Source organism: Leuciscus leuciscus, assembly GCF_965113295.1.
Source record: "Leuciscus leuciscus genome assembly, chromosome: 19".
Taxonomy (NCBI): domain Eukaryota; kingdom Metazoa; phylum Chordata; class Actinopteri; order Cypriniformes; family Leuciscidae; genus Leuciscus; species Leuciscus leuciscus.
This window is the reverse complement of record NC_138743.1, coordinates 5,819,653-5,839,242: the sequence shown is the minus strand read 5'-3', so window position 1 is coordinate 5,839,242 and position 19,590 is coordinate 5,819,653. Positions and strand designations below refer to the sequence as shown.

Below are 19,590 nucleotides of genomic sequence, written 5' to 3'. Positions count from 1 at the left end.
CATTTATTAAGAAAGTAAATACAGTGAATCTTGATTTCACGTTATCCCTAAAAACAGCATCTCAGCTCACCGATGACGTCTTTGTCATGTTGGGGAATGAGCTCTTTCCATTGGCTGGCGGACGGTTGTGCGAAGTCGATGTTGATGAGTCGATACTGAGGAGCGTCCAGGTTGGTTTTAAACGTGAAAACGGTTCCTTCATTTGTGACGTATTCATACTCCGCATCAAAGTTATCGATCAGCTTCACCCATGGCAACAAACCTACCATCAATAAGAGAGAAATGACACACTGGCAGCAGAAAAGAAGAATTTTTGTCTGAATAATAATGTTTCTGTGCGTCTGTACCAGTGATTCCCTGCGGGACGTCGTTCAGGTCACAGTACCACAGTCTATTAACGGGGTCACAGCCCTCTCTGATGGACAACAGCACGTAACGGCCGTCATCAGACACCTGAAAACACACACACACATTATATACCTCAAACATGATGAGAAATGAAGTACCGTCTGTGTGTGTTTGTTACCTCAGCACCGCCCATCCATTTCGGCTGATCGGGAAATTCGGCACACAGGACGTCCTGAGACTGAGGGGTTCCCAACACGTGATAGTACAACTTCTGGTGCAGGTTAGTGGACGTCTCAGTGCCTGAGAGACAGACAGAGAGAGTTTGATTAAGATCTTTTTGGTAATTGAAATAAAAATTAGGGCTGTCAAGCGATACAATTAATCTAATTAATCGCACATAAAATTTGGCTGAGAAATGACCCCCAAAAAGACCATTTAAAGTCATTATTGTGTTAAATGAGAAAAGCATCACATAAAACATTACAAAAAGTAGCTTTAGAAATAGTACATAGAATTTATTACACAAACTTTTTAGGCTTCAACTGCCATGATGACGAGGAAATGATGACAATTTTCCTTTTTGGGTGAACTATACCTTTAATGTTTTTTTTATTAATATGGAAATATGAAATATTTTTTTAATGAAATAACACTCTAAATAAGAAACTAAAACTGCCAGTAGGTGGTGGCGGTAAATGTCTAAATGAGTAAGTCATTGAGTCATTCATTCATTCGATTCATTCAATGGCTCTCTTTATGAATATGCCATTGAATCACTTGTTCCCCGATTAGTTCAAAACACACTCATTTAGAAACACTGCTGTGTTGCACGGAGAACCACAGTCGGCTTTATATGGCTTTATAGGTAACAAAAACAGACAATATTGTGTCTAAAATATAGCAGAATATTAACTTCTTATTGATTGAACTGTTGTATAAATTCAGTATCACATTTGCACTCGTGCTATTCGGGACAAAAACAGCACTCGTGTGATGTTGCACTCATTACTCGTGTGATATTGCTTAATTATATAATATGATATAAATATTAGACAAAAACTCATACAAGGGGATTTTTGCCCCATATCTTGAATTTTAGGGTCATTCTAACTGCATTTTATAGGCTTCGTCATGCAGGGAGGTGTTGTTACCCTGCTTCATGAACATCACCATCAACTTTATGAAATGTAAGATGTCATAGGTACAGTACAGGTCAAAAGTTTGGAAAGTAATGTTTTTGAAAGAAGTTTCTTCTGCTCATCAAGCCTGCATTTATTTGATCAAAAATACAGAAACATTTAATATTGTGATATATTATTACAATTTAAAATAATTGGTTTTCAATTTATTATACTTTAAATTATCATTTATTTCTGGGATGCAAAGCTGAATTTTCAGCATCATTACTCCAGTCTATCACATGATCCTTTAGAAATCATTCTAATATGATGATTCATTATCAAAGTTGGAAACAGTTCTGCTGCTTAATATTTTTTCATAACCTGTGATACTTTTTTAGGATACTTTGATGAATAAAAAGTTTTTAAAAAAAAGTAAAAAATAAAAGAAGCAAATTTTTTTAAAATAGAAATCTTTTGTAACAGCAATATACACTACTGGTCAGTCATTTGGGGTCAGTGATTTTTTTTCTTTCTTTTTTTGAAATAAATCAATACTTTTGTTCAGCAAGGATGTGTTAAATTGATAAAAAGTGATAGTAAAGAAGATTTATATTATTAGAAAATATTTTTTTATTTGGAATAAATGCAGTTCTTTTGAACCTTTTATTCATCAAATATATTAGGCAGCAGAACTGTGTCCAACACTCATAATAAATCAGAATATTAGAATGATTTCTAAAGGATCATGTGATAGACTGGATGTCACATGTGACACTGAAGACTGGAGTAATGATGCTGAAAATTCAGCTTTGCATCACAGGAATAAATAATTTTTTTAAGTATATTCAAATAGAAAACTATTATTTTAAGTTGTAATAATATTTCACAATATTACTGGTTTTTTTCTGTATTTTTGATCAAATAAACACAGCCTTGATAAGCATTAGAGACTTCTTTCAAAAATATAAAAAAATCTTAATGTTTCCAAACTTTTGACCTGTACTGTTAGGTCTGGGGCAGATGCGTTAAATGCGTTAATAATTTAACGTAATTTTTTCCCATAACTAATTTATTAAATTAACGAGTTAAATCGACAGCCCTAATTAAAATAAATTTAAGTTAAATAGAAATATTAAACAAAGAAAAAAATTACTAAAACAAACACAAATTTAAATTAAAAAATAAATGCTAATGCTAAATATTAATATATAGTAAATAATATTACTTAAATAACATGTATCTCACACCTGCATGTGTTAATTTGTTTATCACGCGTGTTTGTGTGTGTTTACCGTCACTCTTGCCGTCCTGCTCGGGGTAAGAGTTGTAGAAGAATCCCTTTCCATCGTGAGTCCAGGACATGCAGGTGAATTTGACCCTCTCCAGCTGATCCTCCAGAAGTACGGCGCCGTCCACACGGAGGAACCGGATCTCGACCCAGTCCGAGCCGCTGGCGCTGGTCCCGTACGCCAGGTACTCGCCATCCTCAGAGAACGCATAACCTGCCAATGAGCTGCAGGCTTTAGCTGACACCCATACACTGCAGAAACACACCTCACACGCTTCATGCAACTAACACAGACTCATCCAGCACCTCGTAAAGCAACCGTCCCGTCCTCGGAGAAGGTGTTTGGGTCCAGGAACACGCTGGGTTCTGCCTCAAGGTTCTCCTGCACGTACATAACACTCTGGTTCTGCAGACCCGTGTTGTAAAAGTGAAAATACCTACAGGAGAGGGGGAAGATGTTCCTTAGTGCTTCCAAAAACAAGTTTGGGGTCGGTAAGATTTGTTAATGTTTTTGAAATATGTCTCTTCTGATTTATTTGATCAAAAATACAATAAAAAAAATACAACAAAAATGTAATTTATTCCTGTGATCAAAGCTGAATTTTCAGTATCATTACTCCAGTCTTCAGTGTCACATGATCCTTCAGAAATCATTCTAATATTTCTATTTCAAATAAATGCTGTTCATTAGAACAGCTGTTCATTTTTTTTATGCATTAAAAAATCCTGAAAATCAGAGTTTCCACAAAAATATTAAGCAGCAAAAAAGAAAATCCACACTGATAATAATAAGTACTATTATTAATAATTGCATCAGCAAATCAGCATTTTAGAATGATTTCTGAAGGATCATGTGACACTGAAGACTGGAGTAATGATGCTGAAAATTCAGCTCTGATCACAGGAATAAATTACATTTTAAAATATATTAAAATAGCAAACAGTTATTTATATTGCAGCCTTGGTGAGCAGAAGAGACGTCTTTCAAGAGCATAAAAAATTCTTAACTATTCCAAACTTTTAACCGGTAGTCTGCATGCTTGAAAATACAAAATAAGAGCTCTGCGAGACCATCAGAGCTGGGTTTAAAGGAACACTCCACCGTTTTTCATATTAAACTATGTTATTCCCTTGACTAAGGCGCAGTAAAAAGTCACGTTGGTTCTAATGACAGAAGTGAGAGGGAGAGGATTTTTCAGGAGTGATGATATTACTGCGCCGAGTCGAAGTGCTCCCAAGTGCTATTCCGCCATACATTATAGTTATCCTTTTTACCCGCTTAGAAAAGCGCCACGTTTTATTTTGTGTCACCATACTTGGTCGTGTAACTACTCGTGTAACTGTATTTAAATAGGGAAAACGTTGATGTGTTTGGTCGCTTCTAACTTCATCTCTGTTTGGTTCCTAATGAATGAACTGAGCTAAGCTAAGTGCTATCAAAGTGTCGCCGCGCGCCAGAGCGATTGAGTGCACGCACTGAGACGAGAGAGGTATGTATCAACTCGTCTTGGTTAAGGGAATAATAGTTTAATATGAAAAAGGAACATCTGACACTTTCGAAACAATGTGTATTTTAAGGTTTATTTTGTTGGAATGCATTGATTTCCATTATTACTGTAAAGACTCGTTCTCAGTGTTTGTTCTCGGCCTCACCTGTTCCCGCGTTTGAAGGGACAGCTGTATTTGGGGTAGTCATAGAGTTCAGTCATGCGATCCTTAAAGACGTCTCTGACCTCACACTGCTCCAGGAACGGCAGGGTCAGCTGATTCTGAGCGTTCACGAAGGCCTGGCAGATACGGAAAGAGTCATGTCTCAGACACACTGGGTCAGATGTTCACGAGGAGAGTGGAGAGGTGTTGTGTGTGTGTGTGAGATCACCTGTGTTTTCTCACTGTCGGGATCCTCCAGCCAGCTGTACGGGTCAGGAACTTTACAGCCATGATAGTCGTCCACCTGATAACACACACACGCGTCACATGAGCAGTGAGGTCACCATGGCAACATGATCACATCATCACTACAGGTGGAAACCTGTTTCTGTTCGGCAAAATTAATAATGCTTATCAATTATCAATTTCTTTCAAGAACATAAACATGTCTTAGTGATTATGAACTTATAACAGTGTGTGCATACAGACACATTTTCTAAGGAAAAATGGAAAACAAGGTAATTTCTCAAGTAAATAACCAGGACCTCCATTCTTTCTTTCTTTCTTTCTTTCTTTCTTTCTTTCTTTCTTTATGTTTTATTATCAGTCTTTCATAAGTTAATTTACTCATTCATCCTTCTATTTTCATTAATTCGCTCAGTCTTTCATGGGTGGATTTATAATCCCAGCCATTCTTTCTTGTATTTATTTATTCTAGTATAAATTCATTCATTTATTCACCCATCCATCATCATTCCTTTATGCATTTTATCCATTCTTTATATATAAATACATATATATTATCTAATATATTAGAACTATATCTAATCTTTCCATCATCCATCTATTAATCATTAAAGCAATTATTAACATCAAACTTTATTATTCCATTAATTTATAGTCTCTCGTGCATTGATTTATTCTTTCAGTCAATCGTTCATATATTTGTCAATTATTTATTTATCGATCCATTCATTCCTTCTTTTATCCATTTGTTCTCATTCATTCATCCTTCCATCTATTCATTCATGTAAGTTCCTCTTTGTCTCTATTATTCAGTCACTTACCACTGATTCGTCTCTATAGGCGTTTGGATACTGGAAAGCCATTATTCAGTGATCTTCAGAGCTGATGAACAGATGAAATAATGATATGATGAAATTAAAGGAGACGAGTGTCGGGGAGTTCAGGGTGTTTGAGAGCCGCAGCACAATGTCCGGAATCAACAGGAAAAGAATCCTTAAAAAGACAAACACGCCGAGGGGAAAGAGCGCTGAACTCACCACAGCGCCCTCTGCTGGTAGAGTCAAAAACACGCCGGGGACACATGACGCATGATAAACATTAACAAATATATACTAATTAATATTTATGAGCTATGTTTATTATATGCAGCATCTGTTGTGTCTGATGTTTTGTGCAATATATTTTATTCTATGTACTGTATGGAATGGCACGGCGTTGTAAACAAACAAACAAAAACTCGTGTACGCGCGCCCAATTCGATGATTTTGAGTGAATACGACATTAATTACGTTCTGTTTATCACATGAATCATGCAAAATTGTTCGGAAGACTTGAAATACCATATCGGCTTCTTTTATGGTACCTTTATGAACTTTTTGGAGCTTGACAGACAGTTGACCATCCCCTCGTCATTCTCATGAGGGTGAGTAAATGACAGAACATTTTTATTATTATTTGGGGTAACGTAACTATTTCTTTCATAATGCTTTTGCAAAGCTAGGAAAGCCCATTTCTGCCACATAAGTAAAATCATGTTTTGGCTACTTAACTTACTCGAAATTATGACATGCTTATTAATGAAAGACATACTAGGCTATGTCACAATAATGAGATTTTTAAAAAATTGACATACTAAGTCAAAATTATGAATAAGTAATAATTACAAGATTAAAAAAGTCGAAATTATGACATGCTAATTCACAAATGACACACTATATCACAATAATGAGATACAAATGTACAATTACTACGACATAATACGTAATTTCGAGATAAAAAATTGGAAAATATGATACTAAAGGTTGAAATTTTGACTTTCTCTGTAATATTTATGACTTTCGACCTTTAATCTCATAATTATGACTAAGTATGTCATAATTTTGAGTTTTTATATATCATATATTTTATATATATATATGATACTTAATTATGATTTACAAAAGCATATTTTTTTCTTATGTGGTGGAAAGGGTTTCCATACAAAGTTGTTTGTTTGATTGATTTATTGATTGATTGATTGATTGATTGATTGATTGATTGATACTTAAAATGGATTGTTCTGTAAGTTTTGCAACACAGAAATCAAACAAAACGTATACGAATAATATTTTGTATATGTCACGTGTTTTCTTCATTAGAATATACAGTTTTTGTTTAATTTGCAAGTAGGCTATCAGCTAAATTAATAAATGTAAATGCTGTGGGGGGTGGTTCACTATTCAGCACTGATCATGAGAATTGTATGAACAAAATGAACAGATATGTCTGAGATGTCATTTACAGACCATGTGAGCTTCTGCGAAATGCACACTTAAAGAGAGGAAAAGAGCGAGACGGACAGAAGGGGTGGAGGAAGATATCAGGGTGGAGTTTGTCAAGTGATGTGTGAATGAAAACGAAGGTTTCTACACATTCAAGACAGAGAAACAGAGGTAGAGAACTTGACTGCACGCTCTTACAGACAGCTGGAGAGAAACGCACACTGACTCATCTCAAACCATCACAGTAAGTCTTTTTGACTCTATTTGAACCTCGTGTGAGCAGCGTATGAATCAGCTGAAGCTCCGTCTGAAGGAAACCTCTTCAGCTCAGATGTGTTGCGGTCACTGCTCTGTGTGTGTGAGCGAGAACTCTGCTCTTTTATTGAGTTTCATTCTCACTGGTTTGAATTCCCACATCAAACTGACATGACACGTACCTGTCAAACGTGCGCTTTTGATCAGATCGGAGTAAAAAAGATTAGTAAAATGTTTGCATTTCTTAGAGGACACAATATTGTCTCTAAAATCCTTTAGGAGAAATAAATATAGACACAAATGAGACATTTGTTGACATACAGAACAGTAAATGTATAGAGCTATAAAATAAATGTGGAGTTTTTTTTGCTTGTTTTGATTGCAAATTATTATTGAGACATTATTGGAAAATCTCCATTTGAGCTCCAATTTCCGTTATCAGAACGTTCCTGCAAGGTTCTCTCAAAGTCATGAACTTCCAGTAACATTAATAAAATGTTTGTTCAAAGTTATCTGGTCCTTGATAATGTTCTTGAAATGTTTGCACAAAAACATTATTTTTTACATCATTCATGAAGCTTTTTTTAATTTATTTTTTAGGACTTTTGTTTTGTAAATGTTACTACTTGTTGCAGAACGTACAGAGAACATCTAAAAGTAACGTTCCCATAACGTTTGGATGCTTTTAACATTCAGGGAACATTCCGAAATTTCCATAACTTAATGGTAAAGTTAGCAAAGCGTTCTTGGAATATATTTTTGTTAGCTTGGTCATCTGAGTTTTGTCTTTTCAATGGCTCATTTTCTTGGGTGACTAGTAAAAGATTCAAGTGTTCAATCACATTCACTTAACTAATGGAAATGTTACTGTAAAGTTACTGTAAAGTTAGCAATCTATTTGTTTATATTCAAATGATGAATAATAATGAAGTCAAATGAGTGAATTCAATTACTATTTATAATCTTTTTATATATATGAAGAGTTCAGATGCGAAAGCCTCTAAGTGCAATCTGAAATTTTCTTCTAGAATGATCATTTTTATAAAGCTTGTATATTTAAGTTAAGTAATTTCACTTAAATGTCAATTAATAGGTAATTTGCATTGCCATTTAAGTGAAATTATTGAACTTAAATATACGAGCTTGATAAAAATTATCATTCTTAAATCATGCTTGTCATTTTTGCCAGTAGCAAGCAGTCAGAACACCCTAGCGACTGCATGGGAAATATAGAAAAAATTGTCTGAAATTACACTGATCATTATGTGTACCATTTTTCTCTCTGTCTGTCTGTCATACACAGGTATAATCTCAACCCGGTTTTATTATGCCATCAAAAACACTCACCGCCACTGCAAACGAGAGCATCGCCGTGCAAACTGAGGAGAGTGTGGATGTGACACACACCTGTCATGTTAAAGATCAACGTGAGATGTTCTTTGATGAGTGGAAGGAAACCAGAGCTCAGACACCATTACCCAGAAACCTCAGATTGACACATCACAATCAGGTACACACATACATACATGTACACTGGCTACAAAGATATATTTGGATGCTTAAATTGAAATAAAATAAATGTTAACTGAAATAAAATACGGGCCAAGCACAAAAAAAGTCATGATGAGTTATACAAGCATGGCTGGGAGCATCAGACCAACTGCAACAATGAGTAATTAAAGACATTTTTATATGATCTTAGTCAAAATAGCAAAAAAAAATAAAAAATTCAGTCACATGCAATATGATTTAATTGCTTATGCCATTTAACCAATAGGTGGCGCTATTATTAAATTAAGCTGGTGCGGTCAGTGTGAGGTGACAATGACATGTACAAAGTTTGGTGTCAATATGTCATTGACACCAAACCATTGCAGAGTTACAGCCTCAGAATCATATTTGCTGATGCGGTATTAGAAAATGGTTTGGTCTATCAAATAGCTTTTAATAACTTTTTTGCTGGTATAGGCTAAAGATGATCTGAGCCGAGTTTGGTAAAAGAATCGGACCAATAGTCTAGAAGGAGTTTGAAAAAGTTTTTTTCCAAAGAAATTCAAAATGGCAGACAGCAATTTCACCCAAATACGGCATAATTGCTATCATTGTTCTTGGTATGTATCGAGGAATCTAACAACACCAGTTACATAAAAATAGGCTAAATTAATCAAAAGCTATGAGCATTTTTAGAAATCTCATAATTTCTGACCACAAGGAGTCGCTTTTTGAGTACCTTCAGGGCATGGTGCTTATGACACATACCGAGTTCATAAAATACAGCATTTTATGACAAAATAAAAAATGCCCAATGGTCAACAAGGCAAAATTTGGTATCATTCGACTAGATATGCTTCATTGAATCAAAAGAGACCAGTTTTTTGGGCAAACCATTCATAAGTTATATAAAAAAATCTCTTGACCAGTAGGTGGCGCTGTGCCAAAATGCTGCAAGTTGCCTCAGGTCATGCTTGAAATTAGATGTACCAAGTTTGGTCTTATTACTCCAAATCATTGCGGAGATACAGCCTCATTTTGGCGTGCTCTTGTTCAAATTCGTTTGCGCGTTATTCGAGAACGGTTTGTTTTTTCGATTAAATCTTTTTATGTTTTTTTGCCATCGTAGTCTGAAGATGATCCGAGCCAATTTTGGTGAAACTTTTCATGACCAAAAATGACGTCCTAGGGTGCAATCGAATCATCTTAAAGGAACACTCCACCGTTTTTTGAAATAGGGCTTATTCACCTTCTTTCCTACATTTAGATAGGTGGGCAAATGCATTTTTGTCTCAGTGCATGCATTGTTTTAGTTTGACAGGGTCGGCGCTAGCTTAGCTTAGCATAATGAATGGAATCCTTTGTTGCCAGCTAGCATGTCCTGAGTAAAAGTGATATAAAACATTTAAAAAACCCACCTAATTACTTCTTGTGGCCTGCGTATTCACAACAAGTACAAATAGCGATGCAGATTAACACTAGACGATTTCCTATGCAGATATTGACTTGGGACTATATTAGGGGGAAGCACAGGTGAAGCACTGCTACTTGGGCGCAGAGATATCACGCCCAAGTAGCAGTGCTTCGCCTGTGCTTCCCCCTAATATAGTCCTTAATATATAAGTCAATATCTGCCTAGGAAATCGCCTAGTGTTAATCTGCATCACTATTTGTACTTGTTGTGAATACGCAGGCCACAAGAAGTAATTAGGTGGGTTTTTTAATTTTTTTATATCACTTTTACTCAGGACATGCTAGCTGGCAACAAAGGATTCCATTCATTGTGCTAAGCTAAGCTAGCGCCGACCCTGTCAAACTAAAACAATGCATGCACTGAGACAAAAATGCATTTGCCCACCTATCTAAATGTAGGAAAGAAAGTGAATAAGCCCTATTTCAAAAAACGGTGGAGTGTTCCTTTAAGCCAACGGAAAGAAAAAATGTTCTAGCCCATTACATTAATGTCAGTGCAAATTTGGACAGTAGGTGACACATGTGATGCATGTGGACGACTGGAGAGTTAGAGAGTTAGTGCTCTGGGCTGTGTCCGAAATCGCCCCCTATACTCTTAAATAAAGCACTATTTGAGGGGACAGTCATTAGTAATGGTGTCCGAAACCATAGTTGACATTATCGAGTGCACTCATTCAATCCCATAATGCACCACAATAACGAGTGTACAACTGATGTACGCTCAACGGCTATCATCATTTTCCCACAAATGGGTCTATGGGCTGCCATAGACTTCAAGAGAGGAAGAAGAAAACATTTTCATGCTCAGATTGTTCAGATTAATTTTGATGTAGTAAAATAACTAAAACTAAATTAATAACTAAATAAAAAATGGCACAAAAAAAACAAAAAAATATTACTCAAAATGTAGCTAAAATTAAAATGAAATAACACTGGTATGTCAGAAAACATATGAGGCTAGGGCACTTGACAATTTAGAAAATATAAAAAGCCTTTACGCCAACGCACTGCGGCTAATAAGCCTTCATCAGGGTGTCTGGTACACTGGTATGTCATTGCGTTAGGTACACAATATTAAATAAGTTTCAATTCATTGTAAAGAACGATATCACAAGCACACTTTTCAAGATTTGAAATGATAAACCAATACATGTGTGATAATGTGATGAACTCTGCTATGGACCCGAGGAGAACTGACTTTATACATCCACTAAACTCACTAAAACACATTTCACATTTAAATACTCTTGCACAAATATGCTCTATATTTCAAATTATTCACTGTATGGGAATTTACAGTTTAAGACCCGAGGACCAGAGATGATGAATGAAGACCAGGAGTCAGACATGCAATCAATTAAAGAACATTTTACTGAAGAATAGTTTGCAGGTTCATCAGCAGAAGTTAGCTTCACACTCACCAAGGAGTTCGTAGGCCGCTCTGCGTACACACTTATTACAGCAGCAATTATACTCTCACATACAGTGCTATGCATAAGTTTAGACACCCATGCTAAAGTTGACTAAAAAGAGGAATAAAAAAATCATCTTTTGGAAATTGAACTTAATGCCTTAATTAAAAAAAATTGGAGAAATCCAACCTTTAAGGACACCAATTTTCTTTGTGAATGAATAATGTATCGTAAATAAATAAATGTTCTTCCTTAAAATACAGGGTGCATAAGTCTGGACACCCCTATGTTAAATTCCCATAGAGGCAGGCAGATTTTTATTTTTAAAGGCCAGTTACTTCATGGATCCAGGAGGATCATGGCATGGTTTTATTTCAGTTAGCCTAATAGCTGGTTTGATTTGCATTGAGAGATGATCTTATGGAAAGTACTCCATGCCAATCTCTAGGTATGGTGAAGGCTATGTGATGATGTGGGGCTATTTTAATTCCAAAGGCCAAGGGAACTTTATCAGGATGCATAGTATCCTGGATCCATGAAGTAACTGGCCTTTAAAAATAAAAATCTGCCTGCCTCTATGGGAATTTAACATAGGGGTGTCCAGACTTATGCACCCTGTATTTTAAGGAAGAACATTTATTTATTTACGATACATTATTCATTCACAAAGAAAATTGGTGTCCTTAAAGGTTGGATTTTTCCTAATTTTTCTAATTAAGGCATTAAGTTCAATTTCCAAAAGATGATTTTTTATTCCTCTTTTTAGTCAACTTTAGCATGGGTGTCTAAACTTATGCATAGCACTGTAAGTCACTAAACTACGTCCTCACGTCAGCTTTTGATTGGTTAAGGCATAGATAAACAAAGTGACCAACTGATGTCACAAATCTGCGTTCCTATGCTCTAGTTTGTTTGTCAGCTGTTCATTTCATTTCCCCTGTGTGCCAGTTGCTCACCTCACGGACAAAGGATACTGACACACACACACACACACACACACACACACACACACACACACACACACACACACACACACACACACAGTCACACACACACACACACACACACACACACACACACACACACACACACACACACACAGTCACACACACACACACACACACACACACACACACACACACACACACACACACACACACACACACACACACACACACACACACACACACAGTCACACACACACACACACACACACACACAGATACACAGCTTCTTCAAGCTTTGAGTTGGTTGAGCTCTAGCTCTGATCAGGAAATATTCCAAAACATACTGATGTACTTTCTCTCATTAAGAGGTCATTATTCTCTTGTGACTGAAGATGTAAAGTAGAGTAAATGCTTTGACTGTGAAATGGTCACGTAGGAGACATAACATAGGCTGTCATGGTCAGCTAGAAAAGTAAATATATGTTTTAACATGTTAAATTGTACAAGGCACTTTAATCGGAGACAGACCTGTCTGAGTAGTCATCTGTAGTCTTGGTTGACCTTGGTTGACACACATTGGTTTTGCTGCATATAGTTTTTATGTAATGCTTTTCTTATTTTCTGCTATTGTGCTGTTAGAAGGTGCTGGGTGTTTTCACCAGAGAGGTCATTCCCGTAGGGACCCGGTTCGGCCCGATGCAGGGAGAACATCTCCACCCTGAAGACATATCTGCAAACATCAGCCGGAAACACATCTGGATGGTACGTCTACAGATAAAGATAAGAAGTGTGTGTGTGTGTGTGTGTGTGTGTGTGTGTGTGTGTGTGTGTGTGTGTGTGTGTGTGTGTGTGTGTGTGTGTGTGTGTGTGTGTGACTGTGTGTGTTTTTGAGATCGAAAACCACTCTGAGTCATTGAGGTTCATATTTTCAAGTCATGTTTCAGGGGTGTGTGTACTCATGTTGGGTTTCTGTGACGCACTGCTCCTCGCTTACATGTGCCAGTAAAGCTACACACTCGTATCTCACACACTGACTCAGCAAGGAAGTGGCTGACAGGAGGTCGCACACACACACAAACCGAGAACAAGGTTCCCAGAAAACCTTAATAGAACATTCTGATGCATTTGCAGCTCCATTGATTTTCACACTTCAGAAATTCAGTCAATTAATTTGCTCAGCGTTAGAAATTAATGGGCAAAATGATCCACACAATTCTAAATGTCAAATTGTCAAAATTTATAACATGTAATTATGGTTTGAATATATTATATATATTATATTATGAATATAATCAATATTATGATTTGATTTTATAGGTAATGTACAATGCATAATAAATAATGACAATTATTGGTTGTCTGAACTCAGAATGGTTTTCGTCATTGTCATTGTCATAATAAATAATAATACTGTTTAAAAGTTTGGGGTAAGTAGGACAGTTTTTTAAAGAAATTAATACTATTATTTAGCAAGGATGCATTAAATTGCTCAAAAGAGACAGTAAAGACATCCGAAAATACTACCGGGTTTCTACTGATACAAAGCTGAATGCTAATCGGTGAAGTCTCCCTTTAATGTTAATAACTTCAGAAACCATTGGGCTAGAAACAAAATTGTTTCCTGTTTTTCGTTGGCTAAAGATGATTCGATTGCACCCTAGGACGTCAGTTTTGGTCATGAAAAGTTTCAGCAAGAAGTTTCAAAAGATTTCAAATCATTTCAAATAAATGCTGTTCTTTTAAACATTCTATTAATAAAAGAATCCTAAAAAAAAATATGATTCCACAAAAATATGAAGCAGCACAACTGTTTTCTACATTGATAATAATCAGAAATGTTTTTTGAGCAGCAAATCATCATATTAGAATGATTTCTGAATGATCATGTGACTCTGAAGACTGGAGTAATGATGCTGAAAATTCAGAAATGCATCACAGGAATAAATTACATTTGTAAAATATTCAAATAGAAAACAGCTGTTTTAACTTTTAGAAATATTTCATAATATCACACTTTTTACTGTATTTTTGATCAATTAAATGCAGCCTTGGTGAGCAGAAGACACATTTGAATGGTACTATACAGTATGTTAATGATTATATGTAGATTTAATAGTATTTGACATAGAAGAATTAAATACAATACCAAAAATACACCCATATAAATGTAAATAAAAATGGCCTTGAAAATTGTATCTAGAGGGCTAAATATTTCTCTAAATGGAAATGAATTTGTTCTCTCTATATGACTACATCGTATGCAAAGTAAGTTCATAAATGTGCAAGTCTAATTTCTTAAGTTCAATATTAGACAGGATGAACTAAACTGAAAAAAGAAAGAGAGAAAGAGAAAGACTGAGAGAGAGAAACAGGTGTCATCAGGTCAAACAGACGGACTGTTCAACCAGCAGCTAACAGACTGAATCAACAACTAAACCACAAGCTCTCACTTTCACACAGTCGCTCGCACAAATAGATGTGCACTTTAAATCTGAGAGCAAAAGCCTAATGCGACGCGGTTTCATTTCCTAAACCCCCTTCAGAATGCTTATTAGAGGTGTTTGCTAAGCATCTATTACCAATGCTCATCCCAGCATAACATTTTTTGCAAAAATGCAAAATGTTAGATGCATGTTGGATGGATGATAAAAAAGCAACAACAAAAAAAATCACACTGAAGAGGTTAACTTGATACTTTAATGCATAATTATTAATCTTCTGTTAAAATGTCAATGCTGATTTTTTTTTCTTTTTTTCTTGCTTAGATCTTCTCGGAGGGGCGTTTACATCACTTCCTGTCTTGTGAGGATGAGAGTGACAGCAAATGGATGTGCTTTGTAAATTCTGCCCCGTCTCCTTGGCAACAGAATCTTGCCGGATTCCAAATTGGAATGCAGGTATACTTCTATGCAGTGAAGGATCTAATGCCGGGGGAGGAGCTACTAGTGGGGCGGAGCTTAGAATACAAGCGGCCAATGAGCACCAGCCTCAGAAGTCCCTGTCTGAAGCAGCCACCTCCCACACACTGTGAGTGACAGCCACGACCAATTTCATGCTATTCTGATTGTCAACAGTACTATATAAACGCATTTTATTAATAATATATTGTGCTGTTTAATGGGATTACAGCCTTAAATTGAACTTAAATTGCTTTAATTTCATTGGAAAGACTGTTTCCCCATGTGATGGCTGTGTATTTGTCACAATGGTTCTTTTATTTTGAATCATTTGAAACTTTCTTGTTAAATATATTATATAAGTATTTTTCTTTTATTTGAATCATTCTCTCAAATGTTTTCTGAATAATTTCCTGCTTTAGCTCATTCTCAAGATAAAGATCAAGTGAGGAAGAGAAAGAGAGGTTATACCGTCACCGAGATCCTGGATCTGAATCCCTGGACTGATCATCATCACATTCAAACTCCGCTTATCACACAATCTAAATATGGGGAAAAAGTGACCAGAGACCTGCAGAATCCTAAATTACCTCCATCTTTGATGACTAATAGCATCTCTGACATTCCTTTAAACGTAGGAGGACATGTGTACACCCCTGCTATCCCACAATCCTCTATGCCAAGGTATATATGGCCTATTATTCAATATGTGCCTTCACATCAGCCAATGGGATTTGGCCGAACAACAGCACACATGTCCCATAATATTCCCCTTCCACCAATCCACATGTATCCATCTCTTTTAAGTCAAACATCCAAAAAGAATCACCTTTCATTAGCGTTGACCAATAGAGGCGACCTCAAAATCGATGTGAGAGACTCTACAGTGAGAGACACAAAACCTAAAGACTTAACAAAGATGTCACGTAACCAACCACCAACACTCGGCAATGCAACCGATCCCTCTCCTGCTGAAGTATCCAATGCAGATGACATCACAGCCAAGAGAGACTCGAGTGTGGCTTCCCCAGGTGTCTCCTCCTCCTCCGTCACACACACCACAGAGTCTCAGAAGAGACCGACTGCAGGGTACAAGGCTTTACCGTATCCACTGCAGAGACAGAACGGAAAGATCCAGTATGAGTGTAATGTGTGCGGGAAGAACTTCAGTCAACTGTCAAACCTGAAGGTACGTGGATTATTTTCTTTTGTGAATCTCTACAGTGAGTGGTTCAAAACTAGATGTCTGAGATGATGATTTCATTATTTTTATTTGATGGTTAAACTTCACACTTCACATTTTTAGATATTTTTAAATATATATTTAATATATATACATATTATGGAGCCCCTAATGGTGATGGAATAAAATATGAGATGGGGTATAAAAAAATTATGTCAATGCTTTTGCATTCCCCTGTGAAACTTTGCTTTTGCCCACAAAACTTTTGAGAAATCAAACCTATTGAAATACTTTTTATTCCTCCCAATTCATTTTGTAATATATACTTTGGTTGGTAAGATTTTTGTAACTTTTTGAAATGTGTCTCTTCTGCTCACCAGGGTTGCATTTATTTGATAAAAAATACAGTAAAAACAGTAATATTGTGATTTAAAAAAATTTTTTTTATATATTTTAAAATTTCATTTTTTCATGTGATGCAAAGCTGAATTTTTAGCATCATTACTCCAGTTTTCAGTGTCACATGATCCTTCAGAAATCATTTTAATATGCTGATTTGCTGCTCAAGAAACATTTATTATTATTATCAATGTTTAAAACAGTTGCTGCTTCCAATTTTATGTGGAAACATAAAAACAAACCAGGATTCTTTGATGAATAGAAAGTTCAAAAGAACAGCATTCATTTTTTTTTTTTTTTTGTAACATTATAAATATCTTTACTGCCACTTTGGATTCATTTAATACATCCTTGCTAAAAAAAAAAAAAAAAAAATGTATTTAATATTTCTTTTCTTTTCTTTCTTTTTCCACTAAATGTCCAGGTGCACTTGAGGGTTCACAGTGGTGAGAAGCCGTACAGGTGTGAAATCTGCAGGAAGAATTTCACCCAGCTGGCTCACCTCCAGAAGCACATCCAGGTTCATACGGGAGAGAAACCATACGAATGCCATGTAAGAACACACAGAGGATCATATCATTGCTTTCTATTGCCCTGTTAACACCTGGTATTAGGATGCTTTTTAGTCGATTGGATCACAAGTGGACGACGCTAAATACAGGTGTAAACGGTCAAATTTTTTTTGAGCTCGTCCACTTTTGACCACTTCCATGTGGCTATTCTGAATGTGTTCAAACAGCCACTAAAGACCGTCTACTCTCCGTCTACTGACCTGATGCGTAAACATTATGGGAAGAGTGCGAGCCAGACGGGATTTAAACTTTGTCGTCTGAAGACCCAAATTTGGTTTGAAGATGAAAAACGTACCAAACACAATGTTCTCCCACCACTGATTTCTTACACACACTCACAGCGTTCGGCTGGTCTTGTGGCTGTCAGAGCAGAAACTAAAGCCGATGCTCTCCGTGTGTTTTCCCGTCTCCTTTCATGTTCATATGTAAATTGTGTGAGCTTATTTTGTCCATTAGATAAAAAAAACTGAAAAAGCCCATACATAGACCCTCCCCTCGATGAAATCAGGACAGAAATGGTTCAAAGTAGACAAAAGAGACGGATTAAAACACCAGGTGTAAACAGGAATGTGTCTCCCTCGTCTTAATACCAGGAGTAAACGGCCTAGGAGAGACAGAGGAGATGTAATTTGCTGTGCTATGTCTCATGTGCAGGTGTGTAACAGGCGTTTCAGCAGCTGCAGTAACCTGAAGACTCACCTGCGCCTGCACTCAGGTGAACGCCCGTACGTGTGTAAGCAGTGTCCCGCCAGCTTCACCCAGCACATCCACCTGCGCCTCCACAGACGCCTGCACGCCACCTCACGCTCACACCAGTGCCCGCGGTGCCCTCGCAGGTACACACACCTGTGCAGCCTACAGATCCACCGCCAGCAGTTCTGTCCCGCCTCCAGCGGCACAGGCTCCGCCTCTCAGCTGGACTCAGCCAATGATGAGATCGAGAGGTTTGACCTCAGCGAAGGTGCAGAGAGCCTCGAGGTTGATATGGAGGCGGAGTCTATAAAGAGGATGTGTCAGGTGATCTGGACTCAGGTGCTTGCTGGGAGGCAGTAGAACAGGTCCAAATAATACAAGAATGAATTGGGTTTCTAAAGGGTTTCAACAAGAAGGTGATATTTGTAAGAGATGCTGATTTCCTGTTTTATATATGTGTTTCATTTATATATTATACATACATTTTTAGTTGTTTTTGTTTGTACTTGACTGGGTTATCATTTAAAAAAATTATAAAATGATTCTGTTAATTATACACTACCATTCAAACGTTTAGGGTCAGAAATTAATAATGTTGCAATTAATTAATACTTTTAATCTGTAAGAATGTATTAAATTGACCCAAAGCAACCGTAAAGACATTTATACATAGATTTCTGCTTCAAATGAATCCTGTTCTTTTGAACTTTCTATTTACCAAAGAATTCCATATTAATGTTTGATATTCAACATTGATAATGATTTCTGGATCATGTGGCACTGAAGACTGGAGTAATGATGCTGAAAATTCAGCTCAATATATATTTAAATAATAAACAAATATTTAAATTAGAAAATTTGAAATGGTAATAACATGACCCCAAACTTTTGAACGGTAGTGTGACTGTCATTCAATATTATACACTTTATTCAATTTTGCATATTTGAATAATGTCTGGGTTTAAGTTTAATTTTTCTGACTAAAAGTCCAAAATGATCATATTTTTGTAATATCTGTTAACTGAACAAGCAAACTCAGTAAAACCACACAAATATGCTTTCAGACAAGAGTTGACTATATGATAATGGTATATTTGAAGTATGAACCATTCTCAGGGCAAGAGTATTTTCATAAATGTCAAGTTGGAGAGAGCTGGCACGTGTTTTATATGTTGTAAATATATATAATTTATTAGTGCAATATCTGTTACCTAAAACAGTGGTTTAATATTTGTATATGGTGGCTTTTCAATTTGTGCTATATCTTGATTTTCTTTCATGCTTTGCTATTTAAACAACCATTAAATAGACTATACTACATTTTAAATACATGTGTCACGTTTTTTTTTTATCC

The 19,590-nt window shown here is 36.3% G+C and overlaps 2 protein-coding genes across 2 annotated transcripts in view; one reads left to right on the top strand and one right to left on the bottom strand.

Moving 5' to 3' along the window:
- prep (prolyl endopeptidase) overlaps positions 1-5,621 on the bottom strand; it is a 12,407-nt gene extending 6,786 nt beyond the window's left edge. The window contains exons 1-8 of the mRNA XM_082148056.1: positions 5,475-5,621; positions 4,637-4,711; positions 4,411-4,544; positions 3,064-3,194; positions 2,762-2,971; positions 527-648; positions 348-453; positions 71-262 (exon numbers count right to left, since the gene is read on the bottom strand). Of these exons, the coding sequence (XP_082004182.1) occupies positions 71-262; positions 348-453; positions 527-648; positions 2,762-2,971; positions 3,064-3,194; positions 4,411-4,544; positions 4,637-4,711; positions 5,475-5,516 (1,012 nt within the window). The 5' untranslated portion in view covers positions 5,517-5,621. The remainder of the gene's footprint in view (positions 1-70; positions 263-347; positions 454-526; positions 649-2,761; positions 2,972-3,063; positions 3,195-4,410; positions 4,545-4,636; positions 4,712-5,474) is intronic.
- A 1,359-nt stretch (positions 5,622-6,980) lies between these two features.
- On the top strand, positions 6,981-19,563 carry prdm1c (PR domain containing 1c, with ZNF domain). The gene is made up of 7 exons (XM_082148068.1): positions 6,981-7,158; positions 8,473-8,679; positions 13,132-13,254; positions 15,258-15,519; positions 15,812-16,578; positions 17,396-17,524; positions 18,198-19,563. Exons 2-7 carry the CDS (start codon positions 8,497-8,499, stop codon positions 18,594-18,596), a joined length of 1,863 nt encoding a protein of 620 aa, XP_082004194.1. The 5' UTR covers positions 6,981-7,158; positions 8,473-8,496; the 3' UTR covers positions 18,597-19,563.
- Positions 19,564-19,590: the final 27 nt, after the last annotated feature.

Excerpts from the sequence above, each read along its gene's own strand:
- prdm1c (XM_082148068.1), top strand. The coding sequence starts at position 8,497 with ATGCCATCAAAAACACTCACCGCCACTGCAAACGAGAGCATCGCCGTG. Across the intron at positions 16,579-17,395 it reads GTCAACTGTCAAACCTGAAG|GTGCACTTGAGGGTTCACAG; the intron begins GTACGTGGATTA and ends CTAAATGTCCAG. Across the intron at positions 17,525-18,197 it reads AGAAACCATACGAATGCCAT|GTGTGTAACAGGCGTTTCAG; the intron begins GTAAGAACACAC and ends TCTCATGTGCAG.